At 55.9% G+C, this 26157-nt stretch overlaps 1 protein-coding gene and 1 non-coding gene across 2 annotated transcripts; both read right to left on the bottom strand.

Moving 5' to 3' along the window:
* Positions 1 to 2660: 2660 nt before the first annotated feature.
* Positions 2661 to 2732, bottom strand: TRNAW-CCA (transfer RNA tryptophan (anticodon CCA)). Its single transcript has one exon. It is a non-coding gene; the product is annotated as a tRNA-Trp (tRNA).
* A 6321-nt stretch (positions 2733 to 9053) lies between these two features.
* Positions 9054 to 9155, bottom strand: BLACAT1 (BLACAT1 overlapping LEMD1 locus). The gene has a single exon (XM_068419150.1). It carries the CDS (start codon positions 9153 to 9155, stop codon positions 9054 to 9056), a length of 102 nt encoding a protein of 33 aa, XP_068275251.1.
* Positions 9156 to 26157: the final 17002 nt, after the last annotated feature.

The following is a 26157-nucleotide window of genomic DNA, read 5'->3' as shown; positions in this document are numbered from 1 at the left end:
ATGAAATGACCTCAGTGATGTTCACAGAGTCTTTGTTTCTATTCCTGTGAGCCACAGAGAGGTACCTGTCTCCTAGGACACAAAATCCAAGTTATAGGTATAGACAAACACCACTAGCAAATACTCAGACGAAAGGTGGTTTAGCAAGATGAGGTTTTATATAAACAGAGCCCCTTCAGCATCAGCACTCCCTTCATTAGAGCATCACCAAATATTGGCAATTTTCCCATTTAATTTCTCAGCATCTCCTAATGAAAGTCAGGAGGAAGCCTCAGGAGCAGCCCAGGGAAGGCTGGCAGGTGAGCCCGCATCACAGCAGCAAAGCTGTTCACCTCCTGGCACCAGTGCAGGGACCTCTATTTATCAGCCAACAAAATATGGCAGGAAAGAAGAAAGATGGGCACTGCCCCCCACAGATCACAGTGGGAACAGACCACACAGGTCTCAGGAGATGGTGTTGCAGTCCATATTTACTACATTTGCCTTCACATTTCATTTTTTATCTGGTGAAACTGAAGAAAATCACATAGCACGGTACGTTTGACTTCCACAAGAAGTTCTGTCTCACTGGTGTCATTCTTTCACAAAATATTTAGACCTTACCAAGCTTAATCAGGTAATCACTCTCCAGCAAGACCACTTCAGCTCCAAGTGCTCATGAATGTGCCCTGACCAGCAGAAAAAGTCCATCATCACCACTGCAGCTCTGCTCCAATGGCCCACAGACCCCGGCTGTGCCCACACCAGCTCACAGGTGGGGATGTTTACACAAAATAAAAGGTTCCAGTGTTTCAGAAGAAACCACTTACCTCCTCATAGGATCAGCTGGAGTCCTGAGTGCTAATTAAAGCATTGAGAGAGGGTGCTGGAAGGGTGTCCTTTCCCTTACCTCGATGTTCGGTGTTAGCAACTACTCTGTGATGTCACCACTTAAAACATTTAACAGTAACCTGAAAAGCTTTTTAGCAAAAAAAAAAAGAAAGAGGCTTAAATATTAAATAGTAACAGAACACTGAGAAGAGAGAAGACAAATACTCAAGTTCTATGAGTTATCCTTTTAAGGGGTTCCAGTCACTTGCTAAGCCCATCCACCCCTTTCCACAGCACCGTTAAATCCCAAACTAATTACACACACATTTTAATTACTAGCCACATAGCAAACACCTGCAACATATTTATTCAAACTTCCAGAGTGAGGGTTAAACATATCCAGCTGTCACCTTACAAATGACTTTAATATTGCACATTTCAGGGAGCACATGGCTGTGGATATACACTTCCAGATATGAGCTTATTTTTTGCCCAGCCATTTTTCCTTAATTAAAATTGTATCAGTGAAGGCAGTGCAGGGCAATAAAGACTCAATTTCTATTTCTTTTAGTCTGGTGCTGTTTTTCCACACAAAGGTAATCTTTGTGGCAGCAGAAGCTCAAAGCATCATTCCTATGTGCTATTATAAAGCAATGAAGTTCAAAAGAAAAGCTAGTCAAGACAAAAGCCATTTAATGGAAAGAGATCAAGACTGCAGGAGCTCAGGTGTACACAACCCATCATCTGCTGAACAGGTTAAAGCAGTTAAAGTTAATGACCACTTAGAAGCTTTCTCCATCCTGCAGATTAGACTTTGCCTTTATTGTTCCTTCCAAATGTAAAATAGTTTAAAATAACAAAGTGCATGTCTGCTTCAAAGCTAGAGCTACTGCTACCGTCATAAAGGCAGGAAAAAAAGTTATGCACAGACCACTATGTGTTATGTTTAATTCTAACAAGTATCTAATTCAGCTGCTGCTGGGGTTTCTTAGCAAAAAGAAAGGCACCACTTAACTCACGTAGCATCACAGGAGATGGGCATCATCACCCAGGGTTGTTTAAAAGCTGTGCTCCAGTTACTCGTGGTTGAGTTTTGTTTATCCTCTCAAAGTCTGTTGCCAAAGTTCCCTCCGAGTGTGGACAAGTGCCTGAAGACAAAAACATTCCTAAAACATTACTTACATCGGGGAGAGGGTCCCAGCTGATGCCACCTCTCCGGATCACTACTCACCCACACACGGTCCTCCAGCATCCCTTGGGACCAAACACGCTCACATTTCCCAAGCACTTTGGGGTCATCTCTGTGTAGGACTGGTACCCTGAAAAGATTGGGCATTTCCCAGCGACACAGTTGAACTCTATCACCTTTGAAAAATTACTCCATCTAAAATTGTTTTCCTACCCTGTCCTTGAGAGTAGTGCCTGTGGTTGGGAAAAAAATCATAGTGAAAGAGTTCTGTCATCCAAAGCTTCTTCACTTATGCCCCTAACAGCCCCTCCGAACCTTCCTGCACCCCTCTCCCACCCAGAGCACCCACAGAACTTAAGAAGGGTGAAGCAGAACCGTGCTTCGGTTTCATTAATTCTGGGCGAGGGTCTGCCAGACCCCTCCGCTGGGCTGCAGCACCCCTGGGAGGCCAAGGGCACATCACACCCACCCAGAGCAAAAATTAGAGCTGAGCAGGGTCTGCTGGAGCCCTACTGCCACCGCTCCGGGGCCTGTAGCTCCACCACCCCGGGGCCTGTAGCTCCACCACCCCGACACCCCGCACCTTCCCGGCCCGGTGGCCCCCGCGGTACCCCCCGCGCCCGGCCCCGCTCAGCGTAAAAGTGAACCCCGCAGGGAACCGTGACCCCGACGTGATTCGAACACGCAGCCTTCTGATCTGGAGTCAGACGCGCTACCGTTGCGCCACGAGGTCTCCGCAATTGTTTTCCCGGCCTGCCTGCAAGAGCCTGAGCACCGCCCCGCGCATGCGCGCCCCGACACGCTCCCTCCCGCCCCGCCGAGCCCCTCCGAGCGTGTCCCCGGGGCTCTCCGCTGCCCGGGGCTCTCCGCTGCCCGGGGCTCCCCCCCGGTCCGGTCTCGGTCCCGGCGGAGCAGGCCGCAGGCCCTCACGCCAGGCCGCCTAACGGCTTTCAAGCCGCCCGCCCTCCCCGGTCGGCCGCGCCCCCCGCGGGCTGTACCCCGCCCAGATTTAAAGGGCCCGGCCCCGTTACATGCGCTGAGTTGCGCCGCGGGCCGTGCTCAGCTGGAGCGCTGCCCGTGGCCGGCAGCGATGGAGCGGGGTGTGTGTTGCTGTTACACTGCAGGATGGTTTTGCTGCCTTTCTCCGTGCCCATCCCATAGTTCAATGAGCATCTGTTAAAGTTTATAACGTTTCGACTGCCCTTACGAGTGTCACCTTTATTTATATCCACGGTCACCTCGAGACTTGGGAACCCGTCCCAGCAGCCGCTGTATTAAATATTACTAGAGCTGCCGCCACTGGATTTTACTGCAGCTTCTGCTTTGCAGCTGCTCTGTGCGTGTGTGAATAAGTGACTTTGCAGGGAGACTCCCCAGCTGCACCCAGGGCTTGGTGGGAAGAGAGAGGGGTTAGGGAGGTCCATCTCCCCCCGCCTCTGCCGCTCTCCCACCACAGTCCCACCAAACCCCCCTCCCCTTCTGCTCCCACCCCGGCTCAGGCCCGCGAGCAGCACACGCGAAATGAAACCCGTGTCTCAGAGGGGTATCGTAAAGCCGGTTTATTACAGCAGCTGCCTTAGCTGCTTCCCCGCATGCTCGTACAGACGGGCCAGGAAAGTGCTTGCTCCGAGTGCAGACAGAGACGTACAAACGACCCGCTAGAGCAGGCTGCTGCCGAAAGCAGGGCCGCGGCAGTCCCGAATATTAACCAGCAGGAGACAGATCAATAGGCGAGTCTCTCAGTGCAAACCGCAGTCATGATATGCATCTATAATTTATAGTACGATCTTGTAAACTAGATACGTTACAGCAGAAGCCGTCAGGCTCGGTGTATTTACAGCTCCAGGATACCTGGCAAGCATTAAAAGGAAACAATCTCCCTCGTCTCTGCTCGGCGGAGGTTTGCTGATCCCTTCCCACGGTGCTCCCCGAGGACACGGCGCTGGCTGGGATGCTCCTTCACCCCAGGAGCTGCCGCAGCGTTTGCACCCCTGAGGAGGGCAGGGAGCAGCTGGGGAAATGCCCCCGAGGGGTGCCGGGGTGAGGGACCATCCTGAGAGACGATGGGCATTTTAAGAAAACCCTCCAGGAGAATGATGCTCTGCCCCAGCTCCCTTCCCTGTGCTGAACTCCCCGGCCAGCGCTGCTCATTAGCATGTCGCCCCATAATTATTCAGACAAATGTGTTTCTCCATCTGACTTCAAAAGCCTTTGGCTGCGACTCTTACTGATATCCCAGGGCTGCAAGGCATTGTTGTGGGGCTGATTTATGCTTTAAGTACCGCTGTGCTCTTACCCGCATTGATTGCATTTCCAAACACCGGTAATTTGTATTACGGGATCTTCTGAAGAACCAGCTCAGAAAAGGAGGCAGCTTGTCATGTACCAAAACCCCTGATCTCCAAATGGCTATAAAATCCATACTCTAAAAATTCTTATAAATATTGTCTCTGGTGTAGGAAATACAAGAGGAAGTAATCTGTTCTGTGCGTAGATATGTGCGCTTATTTACAAATGCCACATTTATTTTCTCAAACGTACAGTACAGGAGAGGTCCCTGCCTCGCCGAGGACACTCATTTACCACCCGCCGGCACGCAGGGCTGACCCGGGCTTCTGTCTCTCCAAAGTAGAGAAAAGTCATTTGCTGGTATCATGAAAACAGACTAAAAATAGCCGGTTTCTATGGCTACTGGGGCTGGGAGACTCCTGAGGAACAAGTCTGGGTAGGTCCCTTCGTGATGAAATCCAGACAGTGGGATAAAAGAAAAGGACAATAAAAAGAGGTTTAATGCTTTGATCCTCGTTAGGCAACAGGAGGGAGATGCTGCACGGACGGCTCTGCTCCCTTCCCTCTGCCGGGTCGTTGCACACTTCTGCAGGGATCGATACAGGTTTATTAGGGGGGAATTAGGCAAATTTATTGGATCGAGCAAAATCCCAAAGCAAGCACTTAAATTTAAGCAGGGCTTTGTTGAGTCAGGTCTTCCTCAGCGCGTGCCCGCTGCGAGCCTGTCTTTGCCTGCTCACACTTGTGGTGTACTTGCATAGGGATGGGGCTGAGACACCTTTAGGAGAAATCTGAGTGCTGGGGTCCAGCCCAAGCTCATTTCTGTATAATTAATATTTTTTTTAGACATCTCACTATACAGACTGTCTCTCTGGATTTATACTGGCATAAAACAAAGGTCGAATTTGACCCGTATCTTTACACTGGTAATAAACTCCAGAGCAGTGATTAATCCCTCGTGGTTTAAGTCCATGGGCGCATTATTTGTGTGGTCACCACGTGTTACAGGGGGACTGTGCATTTGTGTTTCACCAACTTTCTTTTTTTTTCGCCCACAGATAAAGCCGAAGGTCCTTGCCAAGGACAGCACTGGGGCTGCACCCCCTCGATCCGGGAGGCTGTGCTGATGTGCAAGAATAGGAACAAACCAAGGTCAGCATTTTCCCAAAACAACGTGAGCTTCCCCGTGCCCACCTGGAGCTGCCTGCGACCGCCTGCGCTTTGTCCTCAGGGCAACCTGCTGAAAAACGCGGCGTTTTGGGGCAGCCTCAAAGATCGGTTGTTTTTTGAACTATGGGCAGACAGAGGGACGGGGAGGTGAGCAGGAGCTGGCCAGGAGGACCGAGCCCGACCGTGAACTGCAGATTTCATCAGGCTGCCGGAGATATTTACTACAGTATCGCTCAGGTCCAGTTGATTCTGGAGTGGAGAAGCGAAAGCCAGGTGGAAGAGGCAAGGCAGGGTGTCTGTCACTTGGGAGGGCACGAGGAAATCCCGAACAACAAGCCAGCTCCTAGTTTATAAAAATGCCAGGGGTTGTGCAAAGGTGGGGGAGAGAAAGACGGGGAGAGAGTGTTTGTACTGTGACAAGAGCTGTCAGCTTCCAGCCCTCGCACTCTCAGAAGCATACGCTGCCCGATTAAAGTGCTGCCACTGGAAAGAGAGGAAAAAAAACCCACACGTTTGCTTTTGCCCCCTGCAGATCTGTCCGTGGCAGCCGGCTGGGCGGCTCGGAGGGGCGGCACAGGGCTCAGCGCTTGGCAGGTTTGCTACAGAAAGCGCCAGGCTGGAGTCTGGTGGGAAACAATGTGCAGATGAAAGGACCTTCAGCCGTAAATCTAGAGGTCAAGTCACTATGATGGGGGAATCAAAAAGCACCACGAGCCATTTATGAACACAATAGAGGTCAATCCAGGAGCAAACCATTTTGCTCGGAGCCATGGTGGAAAACATATTGTTGCTTTGCGAGCTGCATCCGTCGGGGAGGTGGGAAGTTCTCTTTCAAAATCACTGCAGCTCGAGCGCTTTAACTTCATCCTGCTCTTGGCTCATTTATTGTCTTTTCAAATGCACATCTAACCGGTGTGGATGGGTGCCTGCCTGCCCCAATTTTACATGCTACATTCATTAAACACCTGACTTGGGAACCCCTCACTGGAGACGGGAATATTCGAGGCACACGGATGCCCACCACAACCGGGGGCCCCCGAAGCACCATCCCATCACGCACCCGCTGCATCTCCAGGGCTGCAACGCCGAGCCTCCCCCTAGACACGAAATCTCAGGGCAGCCTTTCGCTGCACATCTTTAACTGCCGAACCATGGTGGATCTGTAATCCTAGAGGTTTAGCAGAGGAGGTTACATGGTAATGAACTGGGCCAACCCCTGCAACCCCACAGTAATAATTTACCTTCTGTAAAGCCTGAGTGAAGCTGCCTTGGCAAAGCAGCTCCTCGTGCGCTGCCTGAGGAAAAGGCTGATGCAGCCCCAGAGGTCCCAGAGGAGACGTCACAGCCTGCACTAAGCACAGCATTACCCACCGATCTGTGCACGCCAGGCTGAAATCTGCTGAGCTCGATGGTGACAAATGACAGGGAAGCCGGGCCGCTCTCCTGGCTGGCACCTCACGTGCCACTGTGTGCCCCTTCCCGTGGCAAAACCTGGAGCCCAGCTGGGAAATACCCGGCTGGGAACACTGCCTGGGGGCTGCACCGCTGCATCGCACAGCTCACATCACTTGGGCTTAAAGAGGGGAAAAAGGGAAGTGCACCGAGCCTGCCAGCCCTGGGGTCTGACACACAGAGACCACGCGCAGTCCGTGCCCCTGTGCCCCGTCCCAGCTGGCTGCCCGGCTCTGAGCAGCACATCCCACACCAGTCAGGTGCTTCCACCGCAGCCCGGACAGCAGGCACCCAGCAGAGAGGATTTAAAGCTCCTCAGCTGCACCTCGTGTTACTGGTGCTCCTGGCCAGGCTCAGGTTTTTGTGCTAAATCCTTTGGATAAGAAAATAAAATACTAGCTGTGTTGATTCTGAATGTTGGCTGAGCCAACAGATCTCCTCCGAAGGGGAGCTGTCAGCAGCACAGACAGCTCTGTTTGCCCAGTGCGAGTCTGGGCTGGGAGCACTGGACAAACCCTGGCAAGGGCAAGGCAGTTAATCACGGGGGGGAGGCTTTGTTCTCTGAGCGTGCTCGTCCCCCAGTGGGGCTCCATGGGGGTGTCAGTCTGCTCAAGTCCATACCCCCCCATGCCAACGGGCAGCAGGCACGGCTGTCCCTGAGCACGTACCCTTTCCTAGGGGCTGTCCCTGCTGCTCTCCAGCACGTCTTGAGAACGGGAGCACCGGGGCCATTGCAGCTGCTGGTGCCTGAAATGAGATCTCGAATGCCGGGTGCATCCAGGGAGGGGAAGCCTGGCACTGAGACCCCAGCAGTGATCCCCAAACCCCCGGGACACCCTGGCTCACCGACACTCACCGGCTCTCCAGCATGCAGAGCCTGGGGCTGTTTGGAGGGTGTCTGAGCAGGGATGTCTGTCCGAGACACCTCCGGGAAGGCACAGCATGCAGGGACCTCCCGTATGGCTTCAGCGGTGGGTGGGAAGGACACACAGACAGGGTGGGGGACAGAGGGGCACCGTGGGGACGGCCACGGGGCGCAAGGCAGACGCTTGACCACTGCAGGAGGAGACGGTGGCAGGAGCAGGACTAACCAGCGGGGTCAGTCCCCCGGCTCTGGGGGTCTCCATATGGAGAAGGGAAGCACAGTATGGAAGAATTTAAGGATTTCTGCTCTGGAGGACACATTTGTGCTAGAAATGTCCCTGGCGTGAGCCTCAGGTGCCCCGAGCTCAGGGATTTTGGCCCGTATGTCGAACAAGAGCAACCTCCCGCTGAGCCTCATGGCTCAGGTGCGCAGGGAGTGGTGTCACAGCCCAAGGTGTCCCCTGCCCGCGGCGCAGGATCTCCCGGGCCACACCGGTCACACAGGGAGCAGCGTCCGAGCCCGGTCTGTGGGTCTGGTGCCTCCGAAACGCTCCGGTGTGCTGCACTCGTGGGACCAGGCAGGGCAGAGGCGTGGAGAATGGCTTCTTGCAGTCACAGACATCTGCTTGAGACGGACTTTAAAAATAAAAACCAAACCCCAAACCAGTTTGTTTTTACGTTCAGCCAGTTCTGCAGCAGCAGGACCACTTACCAGCCAGGGGCCAGCCTCTCTGGCACTACGACTCCAGGAGGGACAAGGTCTGGCCCTGGCTTTTGAAAACCCCTCCAGGGTCTGTCTGTTGAGACTCGCAGGTTGGCTCGCTCAGGAGGGATATCTCTGCCCCGCTGGGATGTGGGCACCGGGCTGGGGGTCCGGGCAGAACTGCTGCAGCACCTGGATAATGTCCACAGCATCTGCTTCTGCCTCTCAGCAAGGTCATTCCTGTGCTTCAGCTCTTCCCTGGCCAGGCAAGTATCTGGGAAGAGGGAGGGGAGAGAAAATGAGAGAAGCTGCAGGATAAGTGTGTTAGAACAGATTAACCAGCTCCCTCCACGCTCATCCCAGCACCATCCCAGGCACACCAGCTTGGCCAAGCAGCCCCCAGCCCCCTGAGACACCCCGAGACAGCGCAGGCAGTGGGTGATGCCCTGGGGAAGCTGGTCCTTGGAGAGGCAAGAAAGGAGGCAGCGAGTGTCCCTCGGCAGTCCCAGCATACCGAGGGGAAGGGGCCGGGGTCCCGCGGCACGGCTTGGCGGGGCACACGCACGAGTCTGCTCCTCACACCACCGTCTCCTGCTCCGAGCTGGACTCTTCTTTCTTCCTCTTCATCTTGCAGAAGCCATGGAGCCCGCAGAAGCAAGCGAAGGTGAACTGGGGCATCACCTGGAGCAGGAGAGACGTGGGAGCACCCCTGGGAGACCTGGATGGGGACAGGGAGAGGGGTCAGGGCAGCTCCTGCAGATGCACAGGGGATGCACGGGCAGGACGGAGGGCGAAGGACAGACCCCCAAAGTCCGGTGCATGGCACAAAGAGGCACAGCTGAGAGCAGAGTTCACTCTCTTTGTGTCCGTTTTCAGCCGATAAAATAATGCCCCAAAGCACAGCCCACATTATGGCCCGACAGCTGCAAAATGTAATTATGCAAATGAAAGGCTGGGGTTTTATTTTAAATAAATAACAAATACTCACACAAATACTATCTGAAGTGCAACCTTCATTTTCTCCCTGCTTTAATTTGTAGCTTTTGTACAGTTTGCAGATGACCAGCTCTAACTCTGCCCCGGAACAGGCGGTGCCGGTGCCCCAAGGGAGCCGTGCCCAGCCCACGCTGCCTGCGCTGCCCAGCAGGTCACATCCTGACCACCACGACAGTGCCATCCTCCAGCCGTGCGGAGAGCAGAGGGTCCTCAGCACCCACAGCATGGTCACTGCCTGGGGCTCCCTGCAGAGCCTGAGCTCAGCATTTGCTCCCCATCAGCACCAGCACAGACAGGGGCAGCTCGGGGCCTCGGTTTACCCATCTGTGAAATGGGCATGATGGGCTGTCGGAGGACCAAGTGGCAACCTCTGTGTAGGAGGCACTGTCACCTCCCGAGGCTCACAGCCACCAATAGCAGCAAGCAAAGAGTGACCCCCTCAACTGAGAGCCCCCAGCCCTCAGCCTGCAGCCCTGGCAGGGTTTGGAGCAGCCCTAATTCACAGCGGGGACAGCTCAGAGAAAATGAACCACAGGGAATAAAGCTTTGGCTTTATTCTTATCTCTACACGCTCTTCACCAGCGGTGATGTTGCAGGGGGGTGATGCCCCATCCCTGCCCTCCCGCGGTCCCCCTCTCCGAGGGGCCCAGCTGCAGCACAAAGCAAACGGCAGCAGCGAGAGGCGTCCCGTTTAATTCACTTCTGCTGCTGCCTCCCCTCCCCAGCCATCTGGGTACCTGTCTAGTAGCTCCCAAATTAAATAAGGCCACCTCTGGAGCTCACAAACAACGACAACAGGCTCTTTAATGAGTCTCGGGCTCTGAATGGCTCCTCAGCGTAGCGGCAGGTCTCCGCGGCTCTTTGTGCTGCTGCTTTTTGTTACCAGCCTGAGAATGGGATTCTGGAGGGTCCGGCTGGTGCGGAGGGGCTGCGCGGGGGCCAGCCCCGATTCAGCAAACACCTTCCTCGCCAGCGCAAGGCTCCCCCCGTCCCGCCCGGCGCCAGCCCTGCTGCTGAACACTCTCCATATTAACCAGGAGAACACGTCTGCACCAGACCTCCCAGGCAGCCTCAGCCGAGCAGCTCCCGGCCCCGTGGGTGCCTGTCCCTGCTGCCCTGTGCCACCCCATGTCCCCGCCATGCCAGTTCCCACTGCGCTGTGCCACCCCACATCCCCACCATGCACATCCCCGCTGCCCCATGCCACCCCACATCCCTGCCATGCACATCCCCGCTGCCCCATGCCACCCCACGTCCCTGCCATGCCCATCCCCACTGCCCCGTGCCACTCCACGTCCCTGCTGTGCCCATCCCCGCTGCCCCGTGCCGCCCCACGTCCACACCATGCCTGTCCCTGCTGCCCCGTGCCACCCCACATCCCTGCCATGCCCATCCCCGCTGCCCCGTGCCACCCCAGGTCCCCGTCGTGCCCATCCCGGCCGTCCCCCCCGCAGACACAAAGCCGCCCCGAGAGCCTGGGCGGTCCGGCTGGGACCCCGGCCTCCATTAGGGAGCTATTGATATATTTAGAGGAGCTTGTAACGCGGCGGCTGTTCAGGCTGACCCTCTGCCTCCCATTGAGGCAGCAGACAATGATGAATGAGCCCCGGAGAATGGAGGCAGCCCAGCTGAGGCTGACGCTCCTGTTCTTCTTGAAAAGGTAGAAAAAGGATCCTGAAGGAGCAAGGAATAATTAAAAAATAAATGAACTGGCTTGGGCAGGGATGACAGAAGCCCTGCCTGATTTGCAAGGGCTGGGCATGCTTCACAGCCCCACGCTGCCCTTTCTATTCAGGGGAGAAGATCCTTTGGATAAAACTCCGCTGCAGCAGAGAAAATGCGAGGAGCATTAAAAATGTAAAGCTAGAGAATTCTCTTTAGTCAACTGCATAACCCCGGGCCGTGTTTGTCACTGTCACGGTGATGAATTGGGAGCTGTCTGAAATCAGCACGCTCACTTTAATAATGTCACTTTCCCTGAGCCCTAAAAAATGTCTTTCTGAACCAGCTGGACAGAGTCTGTTCCCAAGCCCAGCAATTACCTGTTTCCCTGGGCTTGGCTGGGCAGGCGGGCAGCTGAAACGGGCAGGGTCGGGAGGGAGGTGCTGGGCAGGGAGAGATGGGGTGCAGGCAGGGGTGCAGGCAGGGGTGCAGGCAGGGTGCAGGCAGAGTGCAGGCAGGGCTCAGCACAGCCTTGTGACAGCGGTGGCCACGGGCCCCAGGAAGGGCTGCTCGGGCACCAGGAGCTCTCGTTTCAGCTGGTTTTCTCACCCTGCCCCAGCTTTTCTCTTTCTCAGAGACGCCATTGAATTAACTTTTAGCCACTTGGTTGGAAAAAAACACCACCAAGTTTTGCATTTTAAACCCTGAATTTCAAAGCCGCCTTCTGCCGCCAGCTTGGTGTTTTTTTCCTGGGAAACGGGATCATTTGCAATGGAAATTGGTCCCATATTTTTTGCAGGAAACCGAACGGAATTAAATCATTTGTAATGAAATGTAGAAAAGTTCCCAGAAATTTCGTTTCATTTGCCTTTCATGGCAGCTAGTCCGTCCACCTCTACAGCCAAGATTTTCAGGAGTGACTGATGGTTTGGGGATCACCAGCCTGGTTTTATAAAATCCCTCGGTAAAGCCCCCGGAGCAGGGCCCGGGGTCACAGCTCACAGGGCTCGCAGGGACTTTCAGCGTGGCAGTTCGGGGCGATGCAGACGCTCCCTGCACAGAGGGATCCTCGCCTGGGACTTTTGGTCCTTTCTTTTTTAAGCATCTTTCTAAGTTCAGGTCCCACATCCCCAGGGCTCGCTGGTGGGGACAAACCCCTTTCCCACACTCCCTGTCCCCCTCTTCACACCCACAGGGTCCATCCAGTGCAGCTATTTTTCAGCCAAGCTTCCAAAACCATTATTATTTCCTAGGGTTGCTCCCCCCCCTCCAAACCTTGGCCACCTCACTGCCTAGAACCAGACCTAAGACAAAACCAACTTCAAAGCACTTTCTATAATGAGCAGCAGTGCGTTAGAAACCCGACAACAGAGGAGACGAGACCGGGATAAAACTAACCTGAAAAGAAGCACCATCCCTTTAAGGAGAGATAATGAACGGAGAAGCTGTTGCTTGGCATGTTTGCAGAGAATCGCTAATTAAAACATCGCTTCTGTAAAGTATGCTGATCCCATTGATTCTTCCCCCCACACAGTTAATTTGCTGCTAGGAAGGCAAAGTCGCAAGGGTCCTCATTATAAAAATTTCACTGGCTGCAGCTAATGGTTGTAATTAATAGGTGCAATAAATTTCAAATGGGCAGCCAGGGTGTTCATTAGCTGCGGGCTGACTCAGCACCGGTGGCCTCACCAGTTACTAAATAACCCATTTCCAAGCAGACGGGAGGAGGAAGGTGCTCCGTGGCACAACCGGCGCATCCGTGATTCCCCGCCAAGAGCAGAGCTGAATAAATAATTCCCGGCAAGTCCTGGATTTGTGGCTTTTTGTCTCGTTGGTGAATTGTCCGTGCAAACCTCCTCCAGCTCATGGCCAGCTAACTGGGGGCAGGTTCTCTCAAAGGTGCTGGCGCAGCCGAGTGACCTGGATTTCGTGCGGGATCAGCACTGGAGGAGCCGAACTCTGCTGCGGAGGGCGGGTCGGGACCCAGCGATGGCATCACGCAGCCAGGCACGGATCAAACCCCGCGGAAGCTGCTCACGCAACGCACAGCCCCACGCGTGCCCACGCAGCCGGCTGCTCTGCCTGTCGGGGACGTGGGCTGCAGCGTGATTTTTAATGCCACGGTTCTGCTCTGGGCATCCTGCGTGAGGGCTGAGCTTTAAAATCTCCCCGGGCTCCCACTGAGCATCGTCCCCTCCTTGGGAGGTCCCAGTGCCGCAGCCCCGTGCATGCACCCACCCTCCCGACGCTGCCGGCGAGGAGCTGGGCGTCCCGCTGAGTCCTGTTAGGGCCGGGTGCCATCACAGCTTTGATTAAAAAAACCAAGCTTTTCAGTTCATTATCATCTGGCTGTAATTAAAATATTAATAATTGGCACTTTCTCACAAAGTTATCTCCTGGGACCGCCATCCACGGGGCCGGGCGACCCAGCAAGAAGCTGGTTCTTCTTCTGCTGCTCTTCCAGTGCACCAGCAACCCTTCACGGAGGCAAGCCCCATCCCGAGCCCAGCGCGGGCGGCAGCGGGCACGTGGGATGACAGCCCTGCTCGCCCCGGCGGCACTTGGGAGCTGATGCCCTGTGCACGGGCCGGGTGGCCCTCGCATGCCTGAAGCCAAAATTACAGCTGCTGCCATGCGGGGTGTCTGGGGGCCGACGCGGCAGCGCGGGGGCTCGGTGTTGGGATTGTTCCCCCCTGTGCAGGGCAGCACAGGACAAGCCTGTGCCTCACCCGCCAGCAGCTTTGGGGTACGGGAGCTCCACGCTCCATGGCAGTTATTATCTGTAATTAGTGGCTCCCAGGAGCTCAGGAAGGACCGGGGACTGCTGGAGGGGTCCGGCTGCTCCAGCATCTTTGCTGGGCACTTCTGGAGATGGAGCTGCCCAGGAGCATCTTTGCAGCGGCTTTCCCTCGAGCTCGCTTCTCTGGACCAGGGATGGGATTTGGATCGCTGCCTTTTTAAAAATAGGTGTGTGCCTAAGTTCTCCAAGATGCTTCGAAAACGCCAACCTGATCTACTGTTTCATTTAACGCTGTGAATATTTTATAAGCAGAACGTTTTTGCTTTGCCCGGCCCTGGATACAGGCAGCAATCGCAGCCACAGAGGCTGCGCTAACTGGAAGGTGGCTGGAGCTGCTGCTGGGAGCTGGATGCCAGACAAGCCGAGGGCTCACCTGGTGCTGGCAGCATCTCCTCTCCGCCGTGGACCTTTTCCAGGGGTCCCTGCCAAGGCCTCCTGCTCAGCGGGGCTTTCATCGAAACCCTTGTCCCGTGCGTGTCTCCCCCCTCGCCTCCGGCAAGCCCCGGGCGGGTGTTCCCCTGCGGCTCAGACCGACTGCAAACCACCACCCGAATCCCGCTGCTTAAGCCCTTGTGTGTCACCCGGGAGTGCTGGAGTGGGGCAAACAAGGGCAAGAGATTTGGCAGAAAGTCACCGGCCCTGGCTCCTGACCACCAGACACCCCAACCAACGTGCCCACACGCTTTCCTCCCGTCCCGGCTGCTCTTCAACAACCGCAGCAACACAGCAGCTCGTGCTCCCTCCGTTTCTTCCCTGCTTAATGCCTGCCTTGCTAAAAGAAAAATCAATAGCAGAAAGGGTAGTGAGAGCAAGTCTCCAGGGTGGAGCATCTCGCTGGCGTAGCGCAGACAGGCTGCTGATAATCCTGCTCCGAGCCGCTTTGCCCAACAGCCACCGAAATATTAACGGGGGCTGCTGCCGCGCCAGCGCGGGCGTCTGCATCCCTCCGTGGTCCCTCGACGAGAGGCGATCGCCACACAGGGAGGGGGTCTGCGCAGAATGGCAGAAATAGGGCTCCTCGTGTAGTTTTGGTTGATTTGCCCGCTCTCCCCTTCTCGGTGGTCCATGGCACCTTCGCCGCGGGGTCCAGAGCAGTCCCGGAGCGGGAGCGGCGGGGCCAAGCCATGCGTGTCCGCCGCAGGGACGGGCCCTGCTCGGCATGAATGGCTCGGGGCGGCCATTGTCATGGGTGAATTTTCTGAATGAGCAAATCCTCATTAAAAAATAATTAAAACAGCCTGGTGAGATTGGCTTAATTCCTTTCATTTTGACTGATGGTGTTTAGTTTTGATGATTTATGTGCCACAGTCTTGCCAGCTCGGATGCTTTCATTGTTGGAACTCATGGGATTTCATGATTTTCTTCCTTCCACACCTCCTTGAGTCATGGGATTACAGCTGAATCTCAGCTTTCATTTTTTTCATTGACTATTATTTTTAAAGATGCATTCCAGGCTGGTGAAATAAACTTGAAAGCCTGACACCTAATGACTCAAAGCTCAGGAAGTGAGGGGGGAAAAAAAAAAAGAATAGAGAAATTGCTCGCTTCCTGCTTGGCGAGGGTAGTTTGTAACCCCTCACCGTTGTTCAGGTGCTGACGGAGGTGGTGGGGTCTGCAGTGATGGGGTCTGCAGTGGTGGGGTCTGTGGTGGTGGGGTCTGTGGTGGTGGGGTCTGTAGTGATGGGGTCTGCATTGGTGGGGTCTGTGGTGGTGGACACTGCAGTGCAGGATCTGCAGCAGTGGGGTCTGCAGCAGCACCGTCCTCTCCCACCCCATCCAGCCCCGCTCTGCCCAGTTGCTGTGCTCTCTGTGCACTTAAAAAGTGCAAGTTTGCCAAGTCCCGCTGTATGATTAAGCCTGTCCTTCTCACACGCTCCCAGCCACTGTCTCCCCTCCAACGTCCTCGTGGCACGGGGCTGGCCATGGCCTCGTGGATGCTCAGGGGACGGATCCTGCCCCGTGCAAACTGGGTGGCTCCAGGCTCTGCGCAACCCGCTGGGCCCGCAGCATCCCTGGGAGGGGCACGGCGTGGTGGGGAGCTGGGGCTGGCGGTGCCCGCTGTGAGCCCCTGCTCGGGGGAGCCGACAACAGCAGAAGGGGCTCCTGCCATCACCTGGCAGCCATTTCGGCGCAGGGTTACGGCAGCGGCCAGAGCCCTTGGAAATGCCCTTGGTCTCCGCCTGACGCCTTTGTTCCGCGGGGCTGCAGGTGGGGATGCTTTGAACCGTGTGAGAAAAGCTCGCTGCCAAAGAAAAGCCGCTCCCACCACCCTCGCAGCCCCCTTGGCCGGCACCCGGCGCCGCCGAGCGCCCTTTCAGCTCTGAATGGGGACGACAGCGCCTGAAAGGCCGTGCCCCCCGCCATCCCTGTCCCTCTTTGTCTCCCCCTCTGCTTGCCACCCCCTGCCCCATCCGTCTTGCTAAACCTCTAAGGCCCTGCAAGGCTTCAATGCCCCCTTTCACTCGTTATTTGTTACCAAATAAATATGGGTGATTAAAAAGGGATCAGGAGTCCGTGCGGTTTGCAGAGGAGCCTGGAAGGTGGAGACCCTCCTCTGTGTAGCCCATGGCTTTTCGCCCTACATGAGTTAGGACAAGCAATCACATAGGAATAAAAAGCCATAGGCCACAGCAGAGGGCTTACCCAGGATAAGCCAGCAGTCTTTGCAGAACGAAAAGGAAACAGGGAAAGGAGGGGAAAAACCCAAAGTAACCCCTCTGTCTAAGCTGTCCTCCCTCCCCGTGCCCAGCTGGGAGCACGACCCGCTCCCTCCCTACATGGGGACCACAGCTCGACCCTGCAGCTCGGCCCTACACAAATAGGGGAAGCTCCCACCCAACACACCCCTCACACCACGGCATCGCGGGGTGGTTTCTCCTGGGTTGCTCCCAGGTCAGGAAGGAGAGAGCCGACCCTGCCATGTGTGTCCCCTCAGCTGTAACCTGCCAGCGCGGTGGCCTGACTCTGGGAGGAGGACCCAGCGCCCTGCCCTTTCTGCTCTGAACGCTGTAACAACCTGTGATTGCAGGGACAACCGCCTCTTGCAGCAGAGGTGATGCTTCAACACAGCATGCCATGGCCGGAATCAATGGCAGCGTGCCCAAGGAGCGGGCAATTAATTTACAGGGTAAATGCCTTTTGCCAGCAAGGGGGGGAAGATGCTCACCTTGGGGTACAGCTGTGCCCTGTCCTGTAGCTGTTTTGAAAATCTGTCCCTTTGGGCCACTGAGGGATTGTCCACAGTCCCAGGGTCGCTCAGCAGCAGAACTGGGAACCAAAAACCTCCCCTCGGCCCTGCTGCCCCCGCAGCTCACCTGGCTGCAGTGGCGACGGATGCTGAGTGGTGAAAGGTGCATCCAACAGACCCGTCTTTGTCGGCCGAGACAAAGGGCTAAAGAAAGGTCTGGCTGCAAGCCCGCCTCCCGCTCGCTCCCCCCTGCTGCTGCCTTCCCCTGCTGCCTTTTCGGGGGAGCCTCCGTCTCCATACCCACAAAAGAGGCATCTCAGGACAAGGTGACGCGTTTCATGGGGAGCAGCTGCTCCAGCAGCTCCTCTGAGAGCCGAACATGGACCTTATTCTTTATCAAAAGCCTCTGCACGTCCCTGCACCTGTGGGAGCTCCTCTGGTGGCACCAAAACTGCCCAGGTTGTCCCTGGGAAAGCGCTGGCCTCTGCCTTTATTCTCCTCCCCTGCCAGGACGCCGGCTCGTTCAGCAACAGCGACTGCTAATTGCTGGGAGCTGATGAGGTCAGCTCTGCTACTGAGTCTAGGAGACTCCCTTTCTTGTGGCCCTAGCAAGAACCCTTGGGAAATTCAATGTTTCTAAACCCTTACAGCAGCCAGGTTTGGAAGCAGGAAGGATTTTGCACCCTGTGGTTCGTAATAGCAGTGAACATGGCTTTGACCTACAAACCAAACTTCTGAAGCACACGGGTAGCTCTGAACTGGCATTTCCCCAAGGTCTTTCCTCTTTTAACTCCCATATATGAAAGGCAAAGAAAAAAGGCCGCCGTGTGCCCCACCTTCTGACGCAGTCCCACTCCCTACCCGGCCCCTTCGCTCTGTGGGTTTAAGGGCTCTTTGGGATATGGCCCTGTGGCTCTGCTGTGGCACCCAAGACCTTCCCAAGGAGGTTGCACCCAACGCAGGGCAGCTCCAGTGCCAGGCTGCTCCCCCCAGCATCAGAACACGAGGGCACATGTCCGTCCGAGAGCCACCAGCCCCACACCACACCGCAGGGACGCCAGGACAGCCCGGAGCCGCCGGCCGAGCGCGGCTGACCTCACCTTTGGCAGCGCGGCATCCTCTCTGCGGGAAGGGCACTGCGCCAGCGGGCACGAGCCTTGGGATGGCAGCCGCCGTGGCATCGCCCTCACCATCCTCTCCGCCCCACGCCGCCCTGATCTCCGCCAGCAAAACCCGGGTGCTGCAGGGATGCTCAGGGCAGCGGGTGCCCAGTGCTGTCCAGGGTGGATGCCCCCATCGCCTCCGAGCCCCAGGTGGCTACGGGGTGGTCTCATTTTTGAAGCCCCGATCCCTCCCTTGGTGGCTGCTCCCACTGCCGTCCCCAGCGCCCCGTCCCCACGTCCCTGCCGAGTCTTGCTGCACGGTCACATACTTGAAATGGTTGTGACCGAGGGGCCGGGAGCGGAGGGGGGAGCGGGGGGTCAGGTATTTCTCCATCGCCGGCTCCGGAGAGCCGGTAACAAAGGCGCTATTGAACTGCAGCCTCTCTGGTCTGTGAAGCAGAAACCTCTTGTATCTACTTCACTGCCTTTGATCTAACTCCCCCAGTGGGATGTATATTACTCATGTCCTGCTGCTCGGGTACTGCTGCCAGAGCGGGACGGGGGGGACAAGCCCCCACTCATCACCCCAGGTTTGGGAAACGTCCCGCTGGCACCGGGCAGGGGCACCCAGCACCTGCCTCCACTTACCCCCTTCCCTATGGCCCCTCTGCCTCCCCCCGCTGTCCCCCAGCCCTGCCACCCTCTCAGACCCCAAACTTTTGGGGGGTACGTGCGGGCGCCCAGCGCTCAGCCAAGCGTAGAGGCGGGAGAAGCAGGGCTCTGCGCCTCGCATTCCTCTTCTGTAATTAAAGCCGGTGCGCTGGGTGGAGGGGGAATTTCCCAAAGGGTTTTACTGGCGTCGGGACAAGGGTCAGACAATGAGAACATTTGACAGGGCGCCCAAATCCGCTGTATCTTGGATACGCTCAAAGCCTCCCCCGTGCTGTTGGTCCCAGGCGCTGCCGTGCCGGAGGTGGGGGCCGTTGGGGCAGGTTGGGCGGTGGGGAAGGCGGGCGGGAGCTCGGGGACTCTCTCACGACGTCCCCAAAGCCTTCTCCCCAGCCAGGCTGCCCCAAAAGCACAAAAGCTTGAGCAGCACCAGCTTACCCACGTCCCCACTGGGATCCCCCAGAAAGTCCTGGGTAAAGGCATCAAATGCACCTTAGAGACTCACAGCACTTAGAGCGGAGCTTTAAAAAGTACTTTGCTGCCTTCATCAAGTTACCTGCTGTGCTCCCCCTGCACTGGGGGCTTCGCCTGGTTTTGCCAGTCCCGGGGGGCACTGGGATGCTGTGACAACCTGGCTGGAAACCATCCCCGTTACCCAAAAGCACTCAAATGCTTTTGGAAATCTTATTCTTCAACCTTTCCAGCTGGTTTGCAGAAAACCCTGCACCCGGCAGCTCCCACCGGCACCCGTGGCCATCGCCTTGGAGCGGGCAGGCCCCTGGGGTGCCCACACGACAGCACCCAAAGTGAGAGTGCCCAAAACCACAGCACCAGAGAAAGCTCCCTGGAGCCAGGGGCTCTCAGCAGGGCTTCCCCTTCTCCCGGGGCTCAGCCCCTCCTTCCCCAGCTCCCTGCCTGTGTCTCAGAGACATGCACAGACCCTCTCCGGGGCCGCCTCCATCCCTGCTGCAAGGTAGAGAGAAATAATACACACCCGACAACTGAAACAGACAGGGTGGATGGACAGATGGACGGATGGATGGATACTCAAGAACAGACTGACCAAGCTGAGTACACCTAAAGGATTTTGTTTTCCACAGAGATCCATACTCGTTGCAGCCCAAGACGGTGCAATCAGCCTTTCTTTTAGGGGATCCACTGCAGTTCCCCCCTCCCCAGCCCTTCTCTCCCCAGCTACAGGCTGGCTCGTGCCCCAGGGCAGGGCGTGCGGGACCCGACTCTTGTTTAGTTTTTAAACATTAACTATTAGAACTTGGGGAGCAGTTGGAGTCAGAGTTGGGCAACGATCCATTTTCAAGCTGTCTTGACAACTGGCTCCAGCGCAGCAAGATTAGATCTACTAATCACATTTATAAGGCGCCCAGGATCATGAATTGGGTATTTGGAGAATATTTGTCATTGTAACAATGTCATTTCCCAGCCTTCAGCGTGCATTACCTTGTCCTCTGAGTTGTTATGGTTGGAGTTTTTGGCTTTATAGAAACATCTGCTTGGGGAAGGGGAGGCTCAGATGCCTTTGTTGTATCGGTGCTCTGCACAGCTAAAGGTGCACGCTGTCTGTCACTTGTATGTCCCATGGATAGGGTAATTCTGGGGTTATTTATGGATTTTAATCAGCTTTCTCATCACCTGATTTTGTATTGATAGCTGCTTTAACAAAACAGATATAACTCAAATCCTTCCAGAAGGCGATATAAATCCCCCAACTCTTACAGGCAGTAAAAAGGGGGGGCAGGAAAGCTGAGCGACACCCCAGAGCAGGCAGCGCATCCTTCATGGTGAGCCCAGGAAAGCAACGCCGATCTGCTTCCCCATCGCTCCCCAGAGCAGGCGTCTGACAGTGAGACCACACTGGCTACAACACCCTTACCAACCTGTGCCAGGGAGATGTGCTCAGCAAACCCATGTTTGCAGCGACAGCAGCGGTCACGGCATCGCAGCCCGCGCACAGCAGCTGCCGCTCGGCTGCCAGCGCCGCAGCATCGCACGAAGGAGAGAGCAGACGGAGCCCAGGCTCCCTTCACGGGATGCTCCGGCAGCCACCGCACATCCACGGGCCCAGGAAGGGCTAAAATAATGCTAATTTTGCAGGTGCACATGCAATCACACGCTCCTTCCAAACCACAGAATACAGCACAAAGCTGCTCTGATTTGTTAAAAAGAATCCTTTCATTCTCTGGCTGCTTTTACACTTCACTTCGTGCCCGTGAGGATGCCCAGACCACCTCTCCCCACAACAGCAGGCATTGCTCGTGCAGCCTCTCCCCAGCACCCCGGCAGCTCATGAGGTGCGTTTTCCCCTTCCAGCAGGTCCCAGTGCCCCAGGGCCTGGCTGTCCCTAACTCAGGGCTGTGTAAGAAAACTGGGGCCGGCGAGGTGCCACGGGGGACGGGGCGTGCGGAGCTGGGCTCCGGCTGCCCCGGCACAGCTCAGCCCGGCACGGGGTTCCTGAAGGACTGGTTTTTCCATGGGTGCCTGAGGTTGCTTTGGAAAGCAGAAATGTTCTCGCTGGAACACGCAAGTTTGAGCCAGGAGGAATATTTTGCAAATCCAGTTAGTTTGTAGCGGGAGGCTTTGGGGACAAAACCAGCTCTGAGTAGCTGGAACCTTTCCTTCCCCCTTTTCCATCTGGAAGAGCGTGCCACTTCCAGTTCTCCTTCGCTCTTACCAAAAATACGTATTTTAGGTGACTGGAAATGTAATGACAGGTTTTTCTCCAGGTGGAAACAAAATGCTCTCCAAGCCTAGATCATTTTGTTTCTCAGCTTGCTGAAAAAACTCAGAATAAATTCATTTTGGTTTGACCTCTCGGTGCTTCTGTGCTCTGCAAACCAACAAATCAGTGCACAGCAGAGGACATGTACCCGAACCACGCGACCCTTGGAGGGGCTCGTCTGGCCCCGGGACCCCAAGACCATTATTCATGTGTGCCGGGTCACAGCCCATATGATGCTGCCGAACCCCAAACCCCCCCGCGCTGCCTCTGCTCAGCCCCACTGCACGCTGCGGATCGTTGCTCTTTCCTCCGGGTTTTTTTTAAGGTGGAGGGATGCGAGAGGCAGAGAGGGAAGGGACGAGATAATGATCCAGATCTGCTCCTGCAAACTAGCCATCAATTTGCCACAGAGCCCATTAAGAGAGGGCAAATGCAACTCAGGAACACAGGTAAGTCACTCGCTAACAAGATCCTCCCAGGCCTTTTAGCACGTTCCTGGTCACAGATATTTCAGCTCCCGCAGCCCCAGCTGTAATTAAGTCTGGGCTGGGAGGCAGGAGACGCTGCGGCAGCCAAGGGGGGATTGGGTAGGTTTGCAGGCAGAGCACGCGGGGCTGGCGAGCAGCGGTGTCCCTAGGGCAGGGGCTGGGGTGGGGGCTGCAGCCCTGGCCCCCCGCGGGGCGCAGGGGCTGGTGCCTCCCTCGGAGGGCGAGCGCTGCTCCCCTGCATCTCCGGCAACTTGGGCTTGTAATGGAGCGAGAGGGAAACCAAGGGGCTGAAGGGACAGTTCAGTGAGCAGGAGTGACTAGAGCAGAGGGAACAAAGAGATGGAGGAATTAGAGGGGGAAAGAGCCCCGTGGGGGTACGGGGGCACTTTGTCCAGAGGTAGAAAGCGAAGGCAGGATAACCATCACCTCTGCACCAACGTGGTCCCTTGGACTCCCCTAAGGAGCCACTTCCCTGGGCTCAAACCTGCTTCAGATGACTCCAGTGACTTCAGGGACATCACCCCGGGCACAAGCTTGGGAAGAAAAGACACCAGTCCCTCTCCCACCATCATAAACTGGGGCTGAATCCAATGACGATGGGCAGTGCTGGAGGAAGCGGACCCACTAAGGCACCCTTCCCCTCCCCTCACAGACCAGACCCCAAACCCCCTTTGCACGTGGCTTCACCATCACGTGCACAAGCTCACACAGCTCCCGCAAAGCCACAGACGCGGCTCCCTCCTGGGACAGGAGCAGAGACAGCCGCCAGTGCTCAGCTGGAATTCACACCACAGCTTCGCACCATGTTTGAAGAGGGTTTCACCACCCATAGCCACCGAGGCTCCTTTTCCTCGCTGGCACAGGGGATTGGCACCGGCACAAACAGGAGAAATTACAACCTCCTTCACAAACCCCGCTGCCCCACGCCCTGATCCCTGGCAGCTATTCCCATCCAGGCTGTCCGGCTGCAACGCAGGACACTGGTGTGCTTCCCCCTGGGGATTCCCCTCTGAATGCACGGGGGAGGCCAGTGGGGCAAGGAGAAGTGGGAGATGAAGGCAGGGATGCTGGCAGAGCCATGGGGCTGGGGTGACCCTCCCTGCGTGGCCCCACTGATGCTCCCCATTGCCGGCTAGAGAGGATTAGCCAGAGCTGGGGTGACTGGGATGGAAACGGGATGGGTTGATGGTCTACCCATGGGGGAGCTGCCATTGTGTGCCTGTGCACGTGCAAGGCAGAAGGGTGGTTAAGCCTCATGCAGCTACTCACACCCTCCTGGGGTTTGATGAACCATCTGTAGGCACCCAGAGGTCAAGCTTGCTCTTGCTTTGGGCTTTGCAGGGTCTCTGCCACGGTCACACTGAGCTGGCAGCCCCAGAGAGAAGATCTGGAAGTCGAGCTCAAGCTGACCCCAGCCCATGGGCTGTCCTCTGCCGTCATCGGCAGCACATCTTGCGAGTAGGAAAGGTGGGACTGGAATAAGAGACAGCACATGGATTAGCCCCTGGAGAGGGAACAGTGGCACCCATGCCTGGAGGCAGGTTTGTATGGCTTGAGTGGTGGGGTTTGGGGAGCATCATGGATGCATCCTCCGTGTCAGGTCCAAGGTGATGCAGACGTGGGATATTTGTGTTTTGTCTGCTGCTGGCCCTGTTGTTCACTGTTACCAGTGATTTGTCATGTTCTGCTGACAAGTCGTCGGGGACTCGTGACATAATGTGACACCTATTAGCATGAGGAGAAATTCTGGTGATGAAAGTGTCTCTTTTCCACTGTGGAGACCTTTCCTCTGTTGCTCACCCTGCTTTACAGGGCACCAGGGTCTCCCCACTCCCTCCCAAGGGACAGCCACACCTGGGGGGAGGATGAACCACATGGGGGTCCCCATAAGCACAGTGTGAAGGTGCCCCAAGTTCGTACCTGAGCCTGTTCTCTGGGCCAGGAGCCGTTCCAGCCCTGCGGCTGACGGTCTGCCCTGCCACCGCTCCCTGGGGACGTGCAGACGTCCAGAAACCAGGAGGAAACACCCTCCGGGCACCCCCAGCCCCCTCCTTGGAGGGGGGCTCAGGGACACACAGAGTCTCTGTACGCCGGTACCCAAATCGCTGCACAAGCCATTGGGAACTGTTTGGTCCCTCCAGACCCTGCCAGCCCTCAGGACACCATCACCAGAGCCCCTTTGGTTTCCACACACCAGCACGTCTGAAATAACAGCAGGAATCCAACGACACCAAAATCGAGGCAATTCCTATCTCAAAGCAATTAACATCCTTTCCCCTCGCTGACATCACCGCTCAGGTTAACACATGCACCACTTCCCCTATCTCTCCTCGGGATTACCTCATCGGCGAGGACCCGGAGAGCCTCCCTCTCCCAATACCTGCACTGGTGTGTGAGCTGCAGGTTTGCAGCCGAGGAAGGATTGCTCAGATGCGGTTCCACCAGCACACCCAGCTCTCCCGACCACGCCGGCACTCCGTGCTGTTTCCTTACAGGATTCAGGGATATTCAGCAAGGCACAAGCACTAACAAATCTGCTCTTCACCCTTCAGCTCACACTTATCAGAACAAAAAACACACTTCTGCGCCAGGCAGAGTGTTCCTTTGCCTGCAATCAGGGGCTGATGCACGGATTTTACACCTTACAAGCAATGCAAAACTGTTTGCACGCACACGGATGTACCCAGTCCTACACAAACACCCCCGCTTCACGTGTGTGGTACCTGAGTAAAACAGAAAACTTATCATACATGTACATGAACTTATATTCACACACAGGAATTCACACTCATATTCATACTCATACAAGTGCAGACTTCAGACTGAAATCCAACAGTTAAAGAGCTTACGTGTAATTTAGCTGTTAAGCACGGTAACGTGTTGCATGTAATTGTGTATCAACATGAGTAATGTGAATACATGTGAACATATATACACACACCTTCCCAAACATTCATATATTGATGAATTTTGACTATTTGGTGATTATTCTCACCTAAAACAAAGAGAATTTAAATTTTTTCAGCTAATTGCATATATATCGACAAGAATACAACCAATACAAGCAAATGCCACACGTTAGCTACACCACAGTGTGAACAGATGTAAATATATATATTCACACACACGTACACAAACACATTTTCAACATACACAATAAACAGATAAAGGACTAGAATTGCTTTGGGATGCCCATATGCAGGCGTTGCCCGCAGAGTGTGGGTCCCGGGGGGAGCCGTACAGGTACCGCATGCCCACGGGAGCGGGTGATGCCGGTGTCGGTGTGTGGTTTGCATGTGCTCATTACAACCGCCCATCGCACCCCGAGCGTGCAGCCTGTGCCCCCACTCCTCCTTGCTGCCTCGCGCTCTCACACACACAACTCCTCCGGGCAGGACTTCAAACAAAGAAAGAAAGAGAAAAATGCTATCTTACTTTTTTTTCCTCCTTTTTTTTCCTCCTCTCTCCTCCCCGCCGCCTCGATCACGGGACTTCAGCGGGACTGCAGTTCTTTGGTGGAGATTATGAAAAGCAACTTCACAAGCCGCCGAGCGCTGCACCCAGCCGTGCGGAGGGGAAGGAGAGCTTTGCCAGCAGAGAAGAGAAGGAACAAAAGCCCGGCGATGCCAGAGCGGTGCTGAATAGGTGTCTTCCTAATTGTACGGGGATTGTGTGGCCGTGTGTGGTTGCGGGGCGGGAGGAGGCGGGTGGAAGGGGCGATGGGAAGAGGCCTCCCTCCCACGCCGGCTGGGGACGGCCGCCCGCAACCCCAATCTGAGGTTAGTGCATAAATTATCTCCCGTCTCTCGCGCTCTCCCCATTGGGTCGCGGAGCCGCACGCACGTCTGCATCCCCGCTGCTCCGCTCCGCCGACAGCTTCCCGTTCCCCGCACAGCCCACCGCGGATGCCCGGTACCCACGGGGGCTTCCCCGCACAGCCCACCGCGGATGCCCGGTACCCCCGCGTGCCCCCTGCCCAGCACAGGGATGCCAGCTCTCCCCATCTCGCCTCTCTCCTGCTTTCTCCCTTTCCGCTTT

Source organism: Nyctibius grandis, chromosome 27, assembly GCF_013368605.1.
Source record: "Nyctibius grandis isolate bNycGra1 chromosome 27, bNycGra1.pri, whole genome shotgun sequence".
Classification (NCBI taxonomy): Eukaryota; Metazoa; Chordata; class Aves; order Nyctibiiformes; family Nyctibiidae; genus Nyctibius; species Nyctibius grandis.
This window is presented reverse-complemented; position numbering and strand designations above follow the sequence as displayed.

What these genes read in the sequence shown, in the direction of transcription:
- BLACAT1 (XM_068419150.1), bottom strand. Translation starts at nt 9,155, where the DNA reads ATGCCCCAGTTCACCTTCGCTTGCTTCTGCGGGCTCCATGGCTTCTGC.